Source organism: Heptranchias perlo, chromosome 9 (genome assembly GCF_035084215.1).
Source record: "Heptranchias perlo isolate sHepPer1 chromosome 9, sHepPer1.hap1, whole genome shotgun sequence".
Classification (NCBI taxonomy): domain Eukaryota; kingdom Metazoa; phylum Chordata; class Chondrichthyes; order Hexanchiformes; family Hexanchidae; genus Heptranchias; species Heptranchias perlo.
Genome location: NC_090333.1, coordinates 19,496,897 through 19,516,001, shown reverse-complemented (window position 1 = coordinate 19,516,001; position 19,105 = coordinate 19,496,897). Strand labels below are relative to the sequence as shown.

General features: G+C 43.2%; 1 protein-coding gene across 1 annotated transcript in view; it reads left to right on the top strand.

Moving 5' to 3' along the window:
* The first annotated feature begins 11,305 nt into the window (after nucleotides 1–11,305).
* The window catches only part of LOC137325173 (calponin-3-like), a 55,151-nt gene continuing 47,351 nt past the window's right edge, over nucleotides 11,306–19,105 (top strand). Inside the window, exon 1 of the mRNA XM_067989963.1 lies at nucleotides 11,306–11,733. Coding sequence (XP_067846064.1) covers nucleotides 11,677–11,733 — 57 coding nt within the window. The 5' untranslated portion in view covers nucleotides 11,306–11,676. The remainder of the gene's footprint in view (nucleotides 11,734–19,105) is intronic.

Sequence of the window (19,105 nt, the reverse complement as noted above, 5' to 3'; positions counted from 1 at the left end):
CAAATCTGATTTACATAGTTTTCATACTTGTAGTCCAATGAAACAGTGCTATAGCGCACTCCTGGCTCAGCTACTGTACCCAATTCACATTACTAAATGCTACTAAGTTTCCTTCACATCAGACCCTTTATGATCATTCTTTAGCCCTAGCTTTTCTATACAGTGAGATGTACTTACTCAAAAGACTACTGTACGCAGTGTCTCGTTGCCTGATAATGAAATAGCCAGGAACAGTATTTCTGAATATTTCCAGCTGCTGGAATACACTGCGTGTTAGTGTTGGCAGCTCTGCAAAATACCTACATAAATTCCAAAGTTACTGAAGCCGTGCATTTTCACTGTAATTAAATACAGCTGGGTAAGGAGGAGAATTATTGACTTTGATCTGGCTAAATTCCAGACTGAGGTAAGACGTTAATATTAAGGATTACGAGAGACACGGACATGGGTTTGAAATACTCCAGAGTATTTGATGACAAATTAGTTTAATGACTGCAGCGGTTCAGTCTGAAATACAAGATATCCTTATATTTACTGAGCCGTTGAAAGCATCCAGAAAATATGCCTGACGGAAATTGTTTAAATAATGTATTAACATTTAAAGGTAACGTTTTCATCACTTCTTACACTCAGATTGTATTAAAACCCAATATTTTGTGCACTTTTTTAATGTCGGCCAGCTATTCCAATAGATTATTTTGCCGTGTATCATACTTTGTCATATTTTGTATATTTATGTTAGAATCCACATTTGATTTCCTTTTCCATTAAAATGTGATACTCAGCCAACACTTAACATCTAATTTTTCATCTGTACTAATTAACAACCAGAAAAATGTACCTTTTAGCTTAGAACCCTTTTGCAATTCACCAGTATTAAGAATATATCAGGTGTTTAATGTCTAGCCATCCTCAGATTTCTTAAAATTAACCTCTTTAACAATGGGAAAAAAGTTATTTCCTTCACAATGCACAAACTCTTCAGATTCCTCAAAGCTCTGAAAAAATTACATTTCAAAATTAAAATATATTGCGTCTATCTTAAAATAAGATTGCTGTTGTTAAAGTAAAGGTGTCACTTTTCTAAGTTAAGCATATCCCCATCCAGTCTGCAATGATTTCTAATGTCATTCTTTTGGTCTCTTTTCACCCCAGAGTGACATTTATCACAATTTCTATTCATGCATTTGAACTCCTAGCGTTGATTATTACACAAGTTATGCCGTCAAAAGAAAATGCATCAAAGTTTCATAGTTCGTCCCTCAGTGAAAGGCCCTACCATCACAGGCATGCATCATTAAAAGAGAAACTCTACCCCATTCCAGTGACGTGTCGTATGCAATTGTGCACTTTTTAAATGTAGTTTTTATGCATTCCTTTTGTATTGGCGTTGCTAGTCCAATGCTCACTGGATGATCCCACATCGATCAGCAAGCTTCCCTCCTTCTCTACTTACTGGAGAAACCATTCTCTCGGGGATACCCTTGTTCATGCTTTCATCACCCCGATTTCTGGCTACTCCTCCCCTCACACTTTCTCATGCAATCACTATTCATCATAGAAATTACAGCACAGATAGAGGCCACTCGGTCAATCTATGCAGGTGTTCACTTTTTTTATCCTGTATTTATTCACTAGTCCAATTTCCTTACTCTTTCGCTGTATCATTTTATACTCATTTTCAAATATTTATCCAATTCCATCTTCTTGCACTAGTCTCCCCTTCCCATCGTTCAGGACCCCAAACATTCTTCTTATGTGAGACAGCAATTTAGGTGCATTTCCCTGTTATCCAGTATAGTATATTTTCTGCTCATGCTGTGGTCACCTTTACGGTGCTTTACCGGACATCTCCGTTTTGTCTGCAACTGTGATCCTCACATCCCTATGGCTCACCATTTCAATTCCTCCTCACGTTCCCGCCCGAACTTGTCTTTGGCCTCCCACGCTTTGCAAACAAGTTTTCAACACGTCCTTCAAAAGCAGTACGCAGTCTTGCTCCTGAGCACAGTGCAGCCCACCAGGATACGCATTGACTTTAGCAATTGATCTAATTATTTTCTCATTTCTCCCATCTACCTTCCCCTTCATTCACCTCCATTTTGGAGACGTTTTGTGTGTGTTTTTCCTGTGCCCCGTTACATAGAATTACATAGAATTTACAGCACAGAAACCGGCCATCAGGCCCAACTGGTCTATACCAGTGTTTATGCTCCAAACGAGCCTCCTCCCTACTTCATCTAACCCTATCAGCATGATCTTCTATTCCTTTCTCCCTCATGTTCTTATCTATTATTTTTTATTAATATCATTTTTCACTGTCTTACTTTATTATTTTCATTTTTTTAATGTCTTCTCATTGCCTCACTAACACGATCCGCTAGTTTTCACATTTTTCTAGCTCTGCAAAAAAAAATTCTTTTTGCAGCCCGTTAAACTCGGCGTAAGTATAAAACCCTGTCTATACCAAAAATGTTGATATATATATTTAAAAATCCTTTCCTTGTAAATTGTGAATTCTCCTCAGCAACTCTGTCTCCCAGTGAAGTGCTGCTCTCAGCTGGGATGCTGGAAAGAGAATGGAAATCGGATGTAAGTCCATGATGCCATTCTCAGGTAAGCCATTACACGTTAGATAAGCTGAAGTTTACGGAGGGTGGAGGATGGGAGGCCAGCCAAGAAAGCATTGGAATAGTGGAGTTTGGAGATGACAAAATCAGGGATGAAGGTTTTGGCAGCAGATAAACTGAGGTAGAAGTGGAAGTGGATGATGTTACAAATGGGATCGGAAGCTCAGCTCAGCTTAGAGTCGAATAGGACTCCGAGGTTGTGAACAGTCTGGTTCAGTGATAGACAGTGGCCAGGGAGGGTGTTGGAATTGGTGGTGGGGCTACAGTGTTTGTGGCGGGAGCCAAAGAGATGGCTTAAGTCATACCAATATTTAGCTGGAGAAAGTTGCGGTTAATCTAAGACTGGATGTTGGATGAACTGTCTGACCACCAAGGATAGTGCAAGGGTTGCGGGATGTACTGGAGAAGTAGAGCTGGGTCTATGTGTGGAGGCGGACCCAGGATTTTGGTGGGAATGGGGTCAAGTGAGCAAGAGGTGGGTTTCATGGATGAGCTTAGAGAGGGCATGGAGAAGATGGGAGAGAAACTAGAGTGAGCCAGGGATTTAGGGATAGGGAGGTCTGGCTTGGTGGGCAAGGGAAAGGGTGGAAGCAGCAGAGTGAGCAGGGGAGAGGAGTTTAAAAAGGTGGTTGGTAGTAAAGAAACGAAGCTAGAGATTCTCCAGAATGAACCTAGACCCATAGGTTGTTTTGGCAGAGTGAAGCACAGCAGAGCTTGATGTGGTCCAGCTCGATGTGTTGATGGATGGCTAAGCCATTAGTGCATCAGATGCGGTTATGGTTGTGCCCCATGGACTTTAGGTAGTGAAGATGGGGGTCATACCAGGGGAAGCAACTGGGATGGGAGATATTCAAGGTTTTGATGGGGACAAAAGCATCAAAAGTGGAGGTGAGGGAGTGGCTGAGAAAATTGACAGCTGCAGAGGTATCATGGAGAATAGAGGGACAAAGGTTAGGCAGTTGGGAGTTTCAAAGTGCAGTTTTTTAAAGCAATTTGGAGAGAGTTTTTTCCAGAGGTGGATGAAGAAAGTTGGAAGAGTGGGGGTTGTGGGTGGTGAGGGATACAAGGAAGTGGTTGGAAATGGTGTTGTCAGTAATTGAAACCAAGGGAGATAGCAAGGTTAAGCCATGGGAGATAGCAAGGATGAGGGGGTGGCCATGAAAGTGGGTAAGAGAGTTTATAAAGAGGATGAGGTTTAGGGAGGACAAAAAGACAGTGAATTCAGAGGAGGGTGTGAAAGGGAGTGAAATTACTGAGGATGAGGAGCCGATCAGTGTGGAGGCTGAGGGGACAAAGGAGGGAGGATATCTTGGGGAGAAATTCGTGATGGGTTTGGGGGGACAGAAAGGAAGGGTTTTAAAGGAGAGATGAAGGAGGTGGAACAAGGTGAGATGCTTGAAGGAGAAGAAGTTGGCAGGAGAATAGGGGGAAGAGACCAAGGTATGACTTGGTGATAAGAAGCCACTCTGCTACCATGGCTTTTGGGTGGAGTATATAGTGGGGTGGAGTACGTAATGGGATGTATAACCGGTGGGATGGTTTTGGGAAGGGGCAAGGTGTCAGCGGCAACGAGCCAAGTTTTAGTTAAAGTCGGGATGCCAATGCCATCATCCACAATAAGGCCATGGATGGTGTGGGCCTAGTTTGTGAGTGAATGGACATTCTGGAGGAAAATGTGGAGATGGCTGGTGATTAACAAGCAGAGTCCAAGGGGGCAGTGGTGGAAAAGATAATCAGGTGGATTGTAAAATGGGCTGCCAATGCGCTATCACCCATTTTGCACCACCGCACAAGACGAATTTCACCCTCATGTTGTGGCTATGAACAGAGGACAGGGAGGAGATGGTATGAAATAGTCCACTTTTTGGAGACCAATGGAGGCCATTGGAGAGATGTTAGAGCTAAATTTGAGATCAGAATTTTTATAGATGAAAAAAGATGAAGGATGGAGTCAGCATTAGTAAGAGTTGATAGCTGTTGGTTGATTTTTTTTTCGTTCATGGGATGTGGGCGTTGCTGACGAGGCCAGCATTTATTGCCCATCCCTAATTGCCCTTGAGAAGGTGGTGGTGAGCTGCCGCCTTGAACTGCTGCAGTCCGTGTGGTGAAGGTTCTCCCACAGTGCTGTTAGGTAGGGAGTTCCAGGATTTTGACCCAGCAATGATGAAGGAACGGCGATATATTTCCAAGTCGGGATGGTGTGTGACTTGGAGGGGAACGTGCAGGTGGTGTTGTTCCCATGTGCCTGCTGCTCTTGTCCTTCTAGGTGGTAGAGGTCGCGGATTTGGGAGGTGCTGTCGAAGAAGCCTTGGCGAGTTGCTGCAGTGCATCCTGTGAATGGTACACACTGCAGCCACGGTGCGCCGGTGGTGAAGGGAGTGAATGTTTAGGGTGGTGGATGGGGTGCAAATCAAGCGGGCTGCTTTGTCCTGGATGGTGTCGAGCTTGTTGAGTGTTGTTGGAGCTGTACTTATCCAGGCAAGTGGAGAGTATTCCATCATACTCCTGACTTGTGCCTTGTAGATGGTGGAAAGGCTTTGGGGAGTCAGGAGGTGAGTCACTCACTGCAGAATACCCAGCCTCTGACCTGCTCTTGTCGCCACAGTATTTATATGGCTGGTCCAGTTAAGTTTCTGGTCAATGGTAACCCCCAGGATGTTGATGGTGGGGGATTCGGCGATGGTAATGCGTTGAATGTCAAGGGGAGGTGGTTAGACACTCTCTTGTTGGAGATTGTCATTGCCTGGCATTGTCTGGTGCAAATGTTACTTGCCACGTATGAGCCCAAAGCCTGGATGTTGTCCAGGTCTTGCTGCATGCGAGCACGGACTGCTTCATTATCTGAGGGGTTGCGAATGGAACTGAACACTGTGCAATCATCAGCGAACATCCCCATTTCTGACCTTATGATGGAGGGAAGGTCATTGATGAAGCAGCTGAAGATGGTTGGGCCTAGGACACTGCCCTGAGGAACTCCTGCAGCAATGTCCTGGGGCTGAGATGATTGGCCTCCAACAACCACAACCATCTTCCTTTGTGCTAGGTAAGACTCCAGCCACTGGAGAGTTTTCCCCGTTTCCCATTGACTTCAATTTTACTAGGACTCCTTGGTGCCACACTCGGTCAAATTCTGCCTTGATGTCAAGGGCAGTCACTTTCACCTCACCTTTGGAATTCAGCTCTTTTGTCCATGTTTGGACCAAGGCTGTAATGAGGTCTGGAGCCAAGTGGTCCTGGCGGAACCCAAACTGAGCATCGGTGAGCAGGTTATTGGTGAGTAAGTGCCGCTTGATAGCACTGTCAATGACACCTTCTGTCACTTTGCTGAGGATTGAGAGTAGACTGATGAGGCGGTAATTGGCTGGATTGGAGTTGTCCTGCTTTTTGTGGACAGGACATACCTGGGCAATTTTCCACATTGTCGGGTAGATGCCAGTGTTGTAGCTGTACTGGAACAGCTTGGCTAGAGGCATTGCTAGTTCTGGAGCACATGTCTTCAGCACTACAGCCGGGATGTTGTCGTGGCCCATAGCATTTGTTGTATCCAGTGCACTCAGCCGTTTCTTGATATCACGTGGGGTGAATCGAATTGGCTGAAGATTGGCTTCTGTGATGGTGGGGATATTGGGAGGAAGCCGAGATGGATCATTCACTCGGCACTTCTGGCTGAAGATAGTTGCAAACATTTCAGCCTTGTCTTTTGCACTCTTTTACTACAGACCCCCAAATAGTCAACGGGAAATTGAGGAGCAAATATGTAAGGAGATTACAGACAGCTGCAAGAAAAATAGGGTGGTAATAGTAGGGGACTTTAACTTTCCCAACGTTGACTGGGACAGCCATAGCATTAGGGGCTTGGATGGAGAGAAAATTGTTGAGTGTATTCAGGAGGAATTTCTCATTCAGTATGTGGATGGCCCGACTAGAGAGGGGGCAAAACTTGACCTCCTCTTGGGAAATAAGGAAGGGCAGGTGACAGAAGTGTTAGAGAGGGATCACTTTGGGGCCAGTGATCATAATTCCATTAGTTTTAAGATAGCTATGGAGAATGATAGGTCTGGCCTGATTAGGAACAGTCAGCATGGTTTTGTGAGAGGAAAATCATGTCTCACAAATTTGATTGAGTTTTTTGAAGGGGTAACCAAGAAGATAGATGAGGGCTGTGCAGTAGACGTGGTCTACATGGACTTTAGCAAAGCCTTTGACAAGGTACCGCATGGTAGGTTGTTACATAAGGTTAGATCTCACGGGATCCAAGGTGAGGTAGCCAATTGGATACAAAATTGGATTGACGACAGAAGACAGAGGGTGGTTGTAGAGGGTTGTTTTTCAAATTGGAGGCCTGTGACCAGCGGTGTGCCTCAGGGATCGGTGCTGGGTCCGCTGTTATTTGTTATTTATATTAATGATTTGGATGAGAATTTAGGAGGCATGGTTAGTAAGTTTGCAGATGACACCAAGATTGGTGGCATTGTGGACAGTGAAGAAGGTTATCTAGGATTGCAACGGGATCTTGATAAATTGGGCCAGTGGGCCGATGAATGGCAGATGGAGTTTAATTTAGATAAATGTGAGGTGATGCATTTTGGTAGATCGAATTGGGCCAGGACCTACTCCGTTAATGGTAGGGCATTGGGGAGAGTTACAGAACAAAGAGATCTAGGAGTACAGGTTCATAGCTCCTTGAAAGTGGAGTCACAGGTGGATAGGGTGGTGAAGAAGGCATTCAGCATGCTTGGTTTCATTGGTCAGAACATTGAATACAGGAGTTGGGATGTCTTGTTGAAGTTGTACAAGACATTAGTTAGGTCACACTTGGAATACTGTGTACAGTTCTGGTCACCCTATTATAGAAAGGATATTATTAAACTAGAAAGAGTGCAGAAAAGATTTACTAGGATGCTACCGGGACTTGATGGTTTGACATACAGGGAGAGGTTGGATAGACTGAGACTTTTTTCCCTGGAGAGTAGGAGGTTTAGGGGTGATCTTATAGAAGTCTATAAAATAATGAGGGGCATAGATAAGGTAGATAGTCAAAATCTTTTGCCAAAGGTAGGGGAGTCTATAACGAGGGGGCATAGATTTAAGGTGAGAGGGGAGAAATACAAAAGGGTCCAGAGGGGCAATTTTTTCACTCAAAGGGTGGTGAGTGTCTGGAACGAGCTGCCAGAGGCAGTAGTAGAGGCGGGTATAATTTTGTCTTTTAAAAAGCATTTGGACAGTTACATGGGAAAGATGGGTAGAGAGGGATATGGGCCAAGTGCAGGCAACTGGGACTAGCTTAGTGGTATAAACTGGGCGACATGGACATGTTGGGCCGAAGGGCCTGTTTCCATGTTGTAAACTTCTATGATTCTATGTGCTGGACTCCGCCATCATTGAGGATGAGGATGTTTACAGAGCCTCCTCCTCCCGTTAGTTGTTTAATTGTCCACCACTATTCACAGCTGGATGTGGCAGGACTGCAGAGCTTTGATCTGATCCGTTGGTTGTGGAATCGCTTAACTCTGTCTATAGCATGTTGCTTCCGCTGTTTAGCATGCATGTAGTCCTGAGTTGTAGCTTCACCAGATTGGCACCTCATTTTTAGGTACGCCTGGTGCTGCTCCTGGCATACTCTTCTACACTCCTTATTGAACCAGGGTTGATCTCCTGGCTTGTTGGTAATGGTAGAGTGAGGAATATGCCGGGCCATGAGGTTACAGATTGTGCTGGAATACAATTCTGCTGCTGCTGATGGCCCACAGCGCCTCATGGATTAAGCCAGATACATGAAGCAACTGTCTTTAAAGAACTGAGAGAAACAAAATTTTCATTGCTTCTTGAAGGACGTGGAGAAGATTAAATTTTAACGATTCAGATATTGCACTGCGGATTGTAAAATAGCTGCCAAGCCAGCAACTGCGTTTCATAGTAGTTTATTGTACAAGAGGCATTTGGAGAACTTTCTAAAAGTTGAAATAAAACAGTATATAAATACAATTTTTTCCAGCGTGAAGTTGTTCCTTCTGGTATTTCTTCTAAAGAGGAGGTACTTAAAAGATTGGAGGTACTCAAAGTAAAAAAGTCACCTGGTCCAGATGGGGTGCATCATAGTTACTGAGGGAAGTTAGGGTAGAAATTGCAGAGGCTCTGACCACAATCTTCCAATCCTCCTTAGAAATGGGGACGGTGCCGGAACACTGGAGGATTGCAAATGTCACACCCCTGTTCAATAAAGGGGAGAGGGATAAACCCAGCAATTACAGGCCAGTCAGCCTAACGTCGGTGGTGGGGAAACTTTTCGAAACAATGATTCGGGACAAAATTAATTGACATTTCGATAAGTATGGGTTAATAAATGAAAATCAGCACGGATTTGTTAAAGGAAAATCATGTTTAACTAACTTGATTGAGTTCTTCAATGAAGTAATGGAAAGGGTTGATGAGGATAGTGCGGTTGATGAGTATATAGACTTTCAAAAGGCATATGATAAAGTACCACATAATAGACTTGTTAGCAAAATTAAAGCCCATGGGATTAAAGGGCCAGCAGCAGCTTGAATACAAAATTGGCTAAGGGACAGAAAGCAGAGAGTATTGGTGAACAGTTGTTTTTCAGACTGGAGGGAAGTATACAATGATGTTCCCCAGGGGTCAGTATTAGGACCACTGCTCTTTTTGATATGTATTAATGACCTGAAATTGGGTATAGAGGGTATAATTTCAAAATTTGCAGATTACATGAAACTCGGAAATGTAGTAAACAATGTGGAGGATAGTAACAGATTTTAGGAGGACATAGGCAGACTGGTGAAATGGGCAGTTACAAGGCAGATGAACTTTAACACAGAGAAGTGTGAAGTGATACATTTTGGAAGGATGAGGAGAGGTAATATAAACTAAATGGCACAATTTTAAAGGGGGTGCAGGAACAGAGAGACCCAGGGGTGCACATACAAAATCTTTGAAGGTGGCAAGACAAGTGAGAAGGCTGTTAAAAAAGCATATGGGATCCTGGGCTTTATTAATAGAGGCATAGAGTAAAAAAGCAAGGAAGTTATGCTAAACCTTTGAAAAACACTGGTTAGGCCTCAGCTGGAGTATTGTGTTCAATTCTGGACACCACACTTTAGAAAGGATGTCAAGGCCTTAGAGAGGATGCAGAAAAGATTTACTAGAATGGTCTTAGGGATGAGGCACTTCAGTTATGTGGAGAGACTGGAGAAGCTGGGGTTGTTCTACTTAGAACAGAGAAGGTTAAGGGGAGATTTGATAGAGGTGTTCAAAATCATGAACTGTTCTGATAGAGTAAATAAGGAGAAATTAAGGGTTGGTAACTAGGGGACACAGATTTAAGGTGATCGGCAAAAGGGCCAGAGGCGACACGAGGAAACATTTTTTTACGCAGTTGTAACGATCTGGAATGCACTGCCTGAAAGGGTGATAGCAGATTCAATAGTAACTTTCAAAAGGGAATTTGATAAATACTAGAAGGGAAAACATTTACCGAGCTATGGGGAAAGAGCAGGGGAATGGGACTAATTGGAAAGCTCTTTCAAAGGGCCGGCACAGGCATGATGGGCCAAATGGCCTCCTCCTGTGCTGTGCCCACTATGATACTATGTGTTTTTCATTTTTTTATGACCTCTGATCCTATTATCCCATTTTACCTAAAGTAATATCCAGAATTTTCCTTATTATTTATTGTTTTATGAACTTCGAGGAGATTCCCCGTTACCCTCTTTCTCTAGGTTGGAGATTGACTTTTTAACCTTTTCTCACGATTTGATAGAGGTTTTGATAGAGATAGACAACCATTCTGCTCTGAATCGTTCTTGTTGGTCTTCTCTGCATTGCTCACAATAAGGATCAGTGTCCTCTGTCTCCCTGTAGGACTTGAATACCTTCCTTGTGTTTTGGTGACCAACACTGGACACAGCACTCAAGCTGCTGTCTAACCAAAGCACTCTATAGTTTCAGCATGACATACTCTGATTTATACTTTACTCATCCAGTAATATAGTTCAGCATTCTGTTTTAGCACATTCATTTCCAAAATTTATTACAATGAAAACAATTTGAAGTTTATTTAGGAATGTTAGACTATAGTGAACATTTGAACACGCGAAATTAACAAGAATATTCCGTAATCTGAAAATACATAAAGCAATGAGCCGCTGTGATCAGTGTTGTGGTTCAAATGTGCAACGAAGGAGTTCTGTTCCGAATGCCACGTAGGAAAAGCATATAAACCAGTGTATTTGTCAGTAAAATAAAACCAGCAGAACCAAAGATCTATCGGGAATAAGATTCCTAAATAATAAACCTTCCCCCACCCCCGGGAACACCCTGAACTCCGGGGACAGATCATTTCCCTTTCTCTCTCTCTCCTGTCCTCACACGAGGGGCTCGCTGCCCGGTTCCTTGTCCCCAGGATCGGGGTTTGCTATCTGGCTCTTCCTCCTCCTCCTCCTTTTGTTACTGCCAGGGAAAAGGGGGCTTGCAGCCCGCTGCTGGCTGCCCCCCCGGGACTCCTGGACTGTTCTCTGTCCCCTCAGGGGGGGTGTTGGGAGAGGAGGAGGAGGAGGAGGAGGGCTCGCTCCTCATCCTCCCCCCCCCCCCCCCCCCCAAGGACCCGGTGGGAGTGGCTGTTGTTTGGTGGCAGGCTGCCAACCCGCGGGGGCTTCCAGGGCGAAACAAAAGGCGGCTGGAAAGCCGATTGGTTGGGTTGCTGCTCCAATCGTGCGGTGCAGCCTGTGCAGTGTGGTTCGCCTGGTGATTGATGAGAGGCGGTGTCCGCACGAGGAGCCGGTGCTGCGAGCGAGCGAGCTCCAGGTTGGAACGTTACAGCCGTCGACAACCCCCGCCGGATCTCTAGAACCTTCCACCGTGCAACCCCCGCCGGGTCTCTAGAACCTTCCACCGTGCAACCCCCGCCGGGTCTCTAGAACCTTCCACCGTGCAACCCCCGCCGGGTCTCTAGAACCTTCCGTCCGCTCCATTCAGTCTCTTTTCCCCCCCCCCTCTCCCTCCCTTACCCCCGCCCCCTCCTCAAAACACAATGGCTCATTTTAACAAAGGTCCCGCGTACGGGTTGACTGCCGAAGTGCGGAACAAGGTAAATCAGCCTGAAAATGTAACCGCTCCGGCAGTAATTCGAGCTGTTCCTCTCGTGGATGTGATGGAAACGGTTGTGATCGAACTTTTTTGTGTGACGCAGAACGAATTGTTAAGGGTTTGCGGATAAAAGATAACGGTCGCTCAAGTAATCTGGCAGTTTTTTTTGTTGTTTTTAAAACAAAAGGACGGACATTCATTATTTTTTTTTCCCGTGTATTAAACGAACGACTCGCTGTTTATGCTAAAATGCTGCGAGTCAATGGGCGAAGGCTCTTGCAAGGGTCTCCGATTTCCAGCTCTATTGTCTTGAGGGCGCCACAGCCCTTTTGATGTTTGGGACAAATTCTTTGGAGAACGGAGACCAAATTGGTCGACGTGAATTTTGCCTATTTTCCTGATTCAGCAAAACCAGAGGAAAGATTTGGGAGGAGGGGAGTGGGGGAAGAGAATAAATACGACGTGCGGGGAGTGAGTGGTGTTGGCGCAGGATGGTTTGTGTGATTTGAATGAGGAGTTTTGATTTAGTGCTGCTCGGTGGGGAGCACTTGCTCCTGTGTTAATCAAAAGAGCTTCCTCTTGGATTCTGAGTACTTACCAGCTCATTAATGTCAGCATTTTGCCGAAGATTGGTTTACACATTTATTGCTTTTTAATCACGATCCACAAGTAAATGAAAATTATATGTAATAATGCTGATCTTGAAAATTTAGTCTAAGCCAATATGTTAACCAGCCACTGTAATTGACATCACTGATTTAAGATGTGTGATGGATGGATAAATAAATATGAAGGATAAGATTATAGAGGCCGATCAGTACTAGTGGGTGTAATATATAATTACACATTGTGCAGTCGCCGTATGTTTGTGTTGCAAGAGTTTTATTGATCCAAAGCATTTTGCTTGTAAGCTCATTTTGAAGAACAATGGGACAATGGATGGGTAAGACTAAAATACTCCCATTTTTTAAAACCTTTTTTTCATTTTTTTTCTTACCTAAAAATTGAATTTATCTTCTTTAAGAGTCATAGCAGCCAATAGGACATCTAATAATCAGTTCATAGCTCCCAGCAAGAAGAGTCTACAGTGGCTACTGTACACTTTTTTAAGAGAGCAATGCGATTAGACTTTCGTGCTAATTATGTGATGTGCAAGGGATGCTGGGCAGTGTAGCTTTCCTTTTAAGATAAAACATATAATTCTAAAGTGCCTTTAACTTCTCAAAGAACTTCACATAAAACAAATTACTGTTATGTAGATAAACAGACCATATAAGGACATCAGAAATCAAAGAGTTTGTCAGTCCAGCATATCAGCTTACCCAGTCTAGCATCCAGCTGTGTTTACCTGATCTGGTAGATCATTCCAAGTGTTTGTGTGTTTCTCCTAAGATTTTTACTAATTTATATTATTGTCCTCCTAGCCAAGTGACCTGGCAAACAAAGTAGTATTCTGGGTTCACTTTATCTGTGCCATTAGATTCTTTTTATATAGTTGGATGGTTTCTATCTTTTACCCAAGATATGCAAAAGAGACTGTCCTGGTACTTGGATTGTTTATTTCATTCTGCTCCTGCCCCAGCAAATGACTTTCCTCTTGACTTTATTCTCCCTTTCTCTTCTCTTCCCCCCCCCCCCCCCAATCCTTTTTTCTCCCCCTAAAACCTATGTTATAGTCTTATTGTGCTGCCTTCCAAAGTCAGGAAGGTCATCAGGCCATGTGATAAAATCATTAAGCTGAAAAAATTAAGAGCCCTTTGCTCAATCCTGAGGCATTAAAAAATTATGTAAATATCTGGGGAAGTAAATGCACTCTGGGATGTAGGGATTGCCTTTTGGATTGGTCAATGATTACTTTGAATCCAAAAATATGAAAAAGTAAAAATGCCATAAAATGTAATATCTGATGAATGGTTTAGGAACATCTTGTCCTTGACTGTTCTAGCCCTTGCTGGAATGCATGGCTGTCATTGAATACTTTTTCAGATGAAACTACATAGTGTAGCTTAGTGAGCAAATTTTAATTTTAATCAAGTTGCAATTTTGGAGAGTTACATATTAATGAAGGGGCAGAATAATTATGACACAGAAGTGAAATAACAATAGAGCAGACTCCTTGTATCAAAAAGGGCAAGTTTCAAGTTATGAACCTGAATGGACCACCTCTTCCCTTGTGGAATCCAGAAAGGTACACGAGCTCCTGGCTGCAAAACTGGAAGATGGCAAATAACATGAGGTCAAGGTGCTGAAAGCAGTCATCTTCTGATCAAGATTTTGATGCTGTGTACCAATTTCTTTTTTTTATTCATTCATGGGATGTGGGCGTCGCTGGCAAGGCCAGCATTTATTGCCCATCCCTAATTGCCCTTGAGAAGGTGGTGGTGAGCCGCCTTCTTGAACCGCTGCAGTCCGTGTGGTGAAGGTTCTCCCACAGTGCTGTTAGGAAGGGAGTTCCAGGATTTTGACCCAGTGACGATAAAGGAACGGCGATATATTTCCAAGTCAGGATGGTGTGTGACTTGGAGGGGAACGTGCAGGTGGTGGTGTTCCCATGTACCTGCTGCTCTTGTCCTTCTAGGTGGTAGAGGTCGCGGGTTTGGGAGGTGCTGTCGAAGAAGCCTTGGCGAGTTGCTGCAGTGCATCCTGTGGATGGTACACACTGCAGCCACAGTGCGTCGGTGGTGAAAGGAGTGAATGTTCAGGGTGGTGGATGGGTGCCAATCAAGCGGGCTGCTTTGTTCTGGATGGTGTCGAGCTTCTTGAGTGTTGTTGGAGCTGCACTCATCCAGGCACTCATCCATCACATTCCTGACTTGTGCCTTGTAGATGGTGGAAAGGCTTTGGGGAGTCAGGAGGTGAGTCACTCGCTGCAGAATACCCAGCCTCTGACCTGCTGTCGTAGCCACAGTATTTATATGGCTGGTCCAGTTAAGTTTCTGTTCAATGGTGACTCCCAGGATGTTGGGGGATTTGGCGATGGTAATGCCATTGAATGTCAAGGGGAGATGGTTAGACACTCTCTTGTTGGAGATAGTCATTGCCTGGCACTTGTCTGGCGCGAATGTTACTTGCCACTTATGAGCCCAAGCCTGGATGTTGTCCAGGTCTTGTTGCATGCGGGCTCGGACTGCTTCGTTATCTGAGGGGTTGCGAATGGAAGTGAACACTGTGCAATCATCAGCGAACATCCCCATTTCTGACCTTATGATGGAGGGAAGGTCATTGATGAAGCAGCTGAAGATGGTTGGGCCTAGGACACTGCCTTGAGGAACTCCTGCAGCCATGTCCTGGGGCTGAGATGATTGGCCTCCAGCAACCACTACCATCTTTGTGCTAGGTATGACTCCAGCCACTGGAGAGTTTTCCCCCTGATTCCCATTGACTTCAATTTTACTAGGGCTCCTTGGTGCCACACTCGGTCAAATGCTGCCTTGATGTCAAGGGCAGTCACTCTCACCTCACCTCTGGAATTCAGCTTTTTTGTCCATGTTTGGACCAAGGCTGTAATGAGGTCTGGAGCAGTGTGGTCCTGGTCGAACGCAAACTGAGCATCGGTGAGCAGGTTATTGGTGAGTAAGTGCTGCTTGATAGCACTGTCGACGATACCTTCCATCACTTTGCTGATGATTGAGAGTAGACTAATGGGGCGGTAATTGGCCGGATTGGATTTGTCCAAATGATTGAGCTTTTTTAACATACTTCAAATATATTATCACTTTGAGACCAAAGCCTAAAAATTATATTGGTGATATAAGTGAATGAAAACTTAATGTGTTCATGTGAATTTTAAGAACCTGAATTAATATAAGTGGGTGATGCCTACATAAAAATAGCAAGTAAGGGAACATCATAATATTGCTGATGGTAATTTCTGGGCTTAAAAAAGTGGTGTAGCAAGAAACAAGGATATTATTTTCCTCAAAATAAAATTGAATGTTATGGTTTTCAGTCCAGCTTAGTGGTGTATATTATCATATGACATTGAAGAAAATATATATTTAAATGCAATTAACTTTTTGATGGGAGGAAGAGTGTCCCTTAGAAATTAATCCTGCGCATTGGGTGCATTGGATGAATTTCTGCTATTCATCCCTGCAGAGGCTTCCGTTGGGGTTTTTTTTTTGTCCAACTGGAAGTGATCCTGTCTTCGTAAGTGGAGAGATGCTGAGGCCTGTGCTGGGGGAGGGGGTGCAGCATGAGGGTAATGGAAGCACTGGGAGTGTGGTACATACAGGAAGAGCAAGAAAAACTTATCAGGAAGAATAATAGAAGACTGGGACTAGACAAAGTGGCAGGCCTGGGCAGGGGTACGGGGTGTAAATTAGGGAGAGTGCACTACCCAGACTCCAATCTCTTGGTGGTTACTTAACTTTATTTAGTTAAGGAACTAGGAAGTTTATTTCGTCCAGTCTCACAAAATAAATGTTCTGCTGCTACACTCCTGTCGCCAAAGAAAGAGCAGAAATTTGTGATCGTTAACGTTGCACAAAATCTCCGGGGTTTACTTTGTTTGTAGTCTGACTTCTAATGATTAACACTAGGTTGGGCTCACGTAATTTCAGCTCAGCCATTGCTGCACAGAGGCACAATATTTTTGCATTTCTTCTAGTTTTGTATTTGTCATTTCAAAAATATTAAATTCCCAGGGTTTAACCCAATGGGCTGAAGTACAGTTCTAGTTTTGAAAGATTGGAATTTAAAAGGCTGTGTTACCTTGCAAGACTCTCCATTATGTTGTCAAGTGTTATTGATGTGGCATTATTTGTCTTGAGTTCGTGCAGCTGCCACCTTCAGCCAGAATAAAAATCCCATCCCACTTATTCAGCAATGTCAATAGATCAGTTCTGAAACGTGGGAGTCAAATTGTTTGTCGTTTTTTTTTATTTCTGTGTTTCTTAAGCTGCATTGCATGCAGAGTGAAAAGAAAATAAGCTGATTACATTATGCCAAAGAATACAACAAACTTCTATCAAGGACCCACATACTGATCTAACCCTTTTACATTGCCTTCTACAGCTGCTTTTCCAAGATGTCTTTTTGGTTTGTGTTCCTGTGTACATAAGCTGTTTTGTGGGTTGGAATAATTATGCTGATAACATAAGACAATGTCTTCCTTTATTAATAATCTCTGGGTGGAATGGAGGAGATGGGACTTAGAAGAGTGTTCTCTATTTTCTAGTTATCTTTATCACTTGATAAAACTTAGTGATTGTAAATGTAATTTTTCAATGTAATTTAATAATGACAAAATTCATTTGCTGATGTCTGCTATTACATCCATTGTTAGAGAAGTCCCGAGTAGATTAAAGCCACTCACTGAACTTTACAGCACAGTATTAAAATACATACTCTGATCTCCACTAGGAATAATTTAGCAGGCCACATACTGCTTAGATATTAAGGGTCTAAATGGAATAAAGGAGCAAAGGGATCTAGGGGTACAGATACACAAATCACTGAAAGTAATGAAGAAGGTTATAAAAGGCAAATCAAGCACTAGTGTGCATTTGTAGAGGGATAGAATTGAAAAGCTAAGAAGTTATGTTAAACTTGTATAGAATCTTGGTTAGACCACACTTGGAGTACTGTGCACAATTCTTGTTTCCATATTATAAAAAGGATATAGAGGCATTGGAGAAGGTGCAAAAAAGATTTGCAAGGATGATACCGGAATTGAGAGGATATCCTTATCAGGAAAAGCTGAACAGGCTGAGGCTCTTTTCTCTAGAAAAGAGAAGGCTGAGGAATGACCTAATCGAGGTCTTTAAGATAATGATAGGGTTTGATAGAGTAGATGTAGAGAAAATGTTTCCACTCGTGAGGAGGTAGTGGAGGCAGATTCAATCATGGCCTTCAAAAAGGAACTGGATAAGTACTTGAAAGGAAAAATTTGCAGGGCTATGGTGATAGGGAGATTGGTACTAGTTGGATTGCTCTTGCATAGAGCCGGTGCGGACTCGATGGGCCGAATGGCCGCCTTCTGTGCTGTAACCTTTCTATGATTCTTGTGGGGGAATCCAAAACTAGAGGTAATAAATCCAATAGTGAATTCAGGAGAAACTTCTTTACCCAAAGAATGTGGAACGCACTACAACAAGGAGTAGTTGAGGCAAATAGCATAAATGCATTTAAGGGGAAGCTAGATAGGCACATGAGGGTGAAAGGAATAGAAAGGTATCCTAATAGGATTAGATGAAGCAGGGAGGCATAGACCAGTTGGGCCGAATGGCCTGTTTTTGTGATGTAGTTTCAATGTAATGTGATATGTTATTGTTTAGGAGTGTAATAAAGAACACTAAGTAGCATTGAGCTTACATCTGGCTCTATTCTATGGATTGCTAATTTAAAATGGCTGATGTGCAATATTTATAGTTGTCCTTACAAAGAACAATCTAGGAACAGGAGTATGCCATTCAGCCCCTCGAGCCTGTTCTGCCATTCAGTTAGATCATGGCTGATCTGTATTTTAACTACATCTACCCACCTTCGTTCTGTAACCTTTAATACCCTAGCCCAACAAAAATCACTCAATCTCAGCTTTGAAATTTTCACTTGACCTGGTCTCAACAGCTTTTTAGGGGAGAGAGTTCCAGATTTCCACTACCCTTTGTGTGAAGAAGTGCATTCTGACATCACCCCTGAACGGCCTAGCTCTTATTTAAGGCTATGCCTCCTTGTTCTGGACTCCCCCACCAGAGGAAATAGGGTAGACAGAGAAACATCAACTCCTTTGATCATCTTAAATACCTCCAATTAGATCACCCCATAATCTTCTATATTCAAGGGAATACAAGCCTAGTCTATGCCATCCAGCCTTGTAATTTAATCCTTTGTACTAAAAATCACCACCTCTTCCCCATCACTCTTCTTGTTCATGTATACTTGTACATTGAGACATTGGATATATAGGATGTTAAAATTGTTCTTTTCTTTTAAGAAAGGATGAAAAATGTGCCCTGAGTGATATTCATCAGGGTGTAAGTAAAGTTACATCTTTTAATCATGATGTTAACTTCAAATTGGAAAGCAAACCTATTATCAAAATTAGTGAGTGGGGCACAACATTCCATGTCACATTGCATTGAAAAAACTGTCGTACCAACCCAATGAGAACACCCATTTATAATAGCATCATCTTTGAGCTGCAGTACCTGTTATGCCTGTAGGTACTAATGTGGTAGTTTCTCTAATGTCAAATGTCATGTAACGTTAGTTGTTAAAAAAACAGCAGCTCTATAGTCCATTGAGAGGTACAACCCAAAAAGCATAATGTGGAGATGCCGGTGATGGACTGGGGTGGACAAATGTAAGGACTTGCACAACACCAGGTTATAGTCCAACAGTTTTATTTTAAATCACAAGCTTTCAGAGCT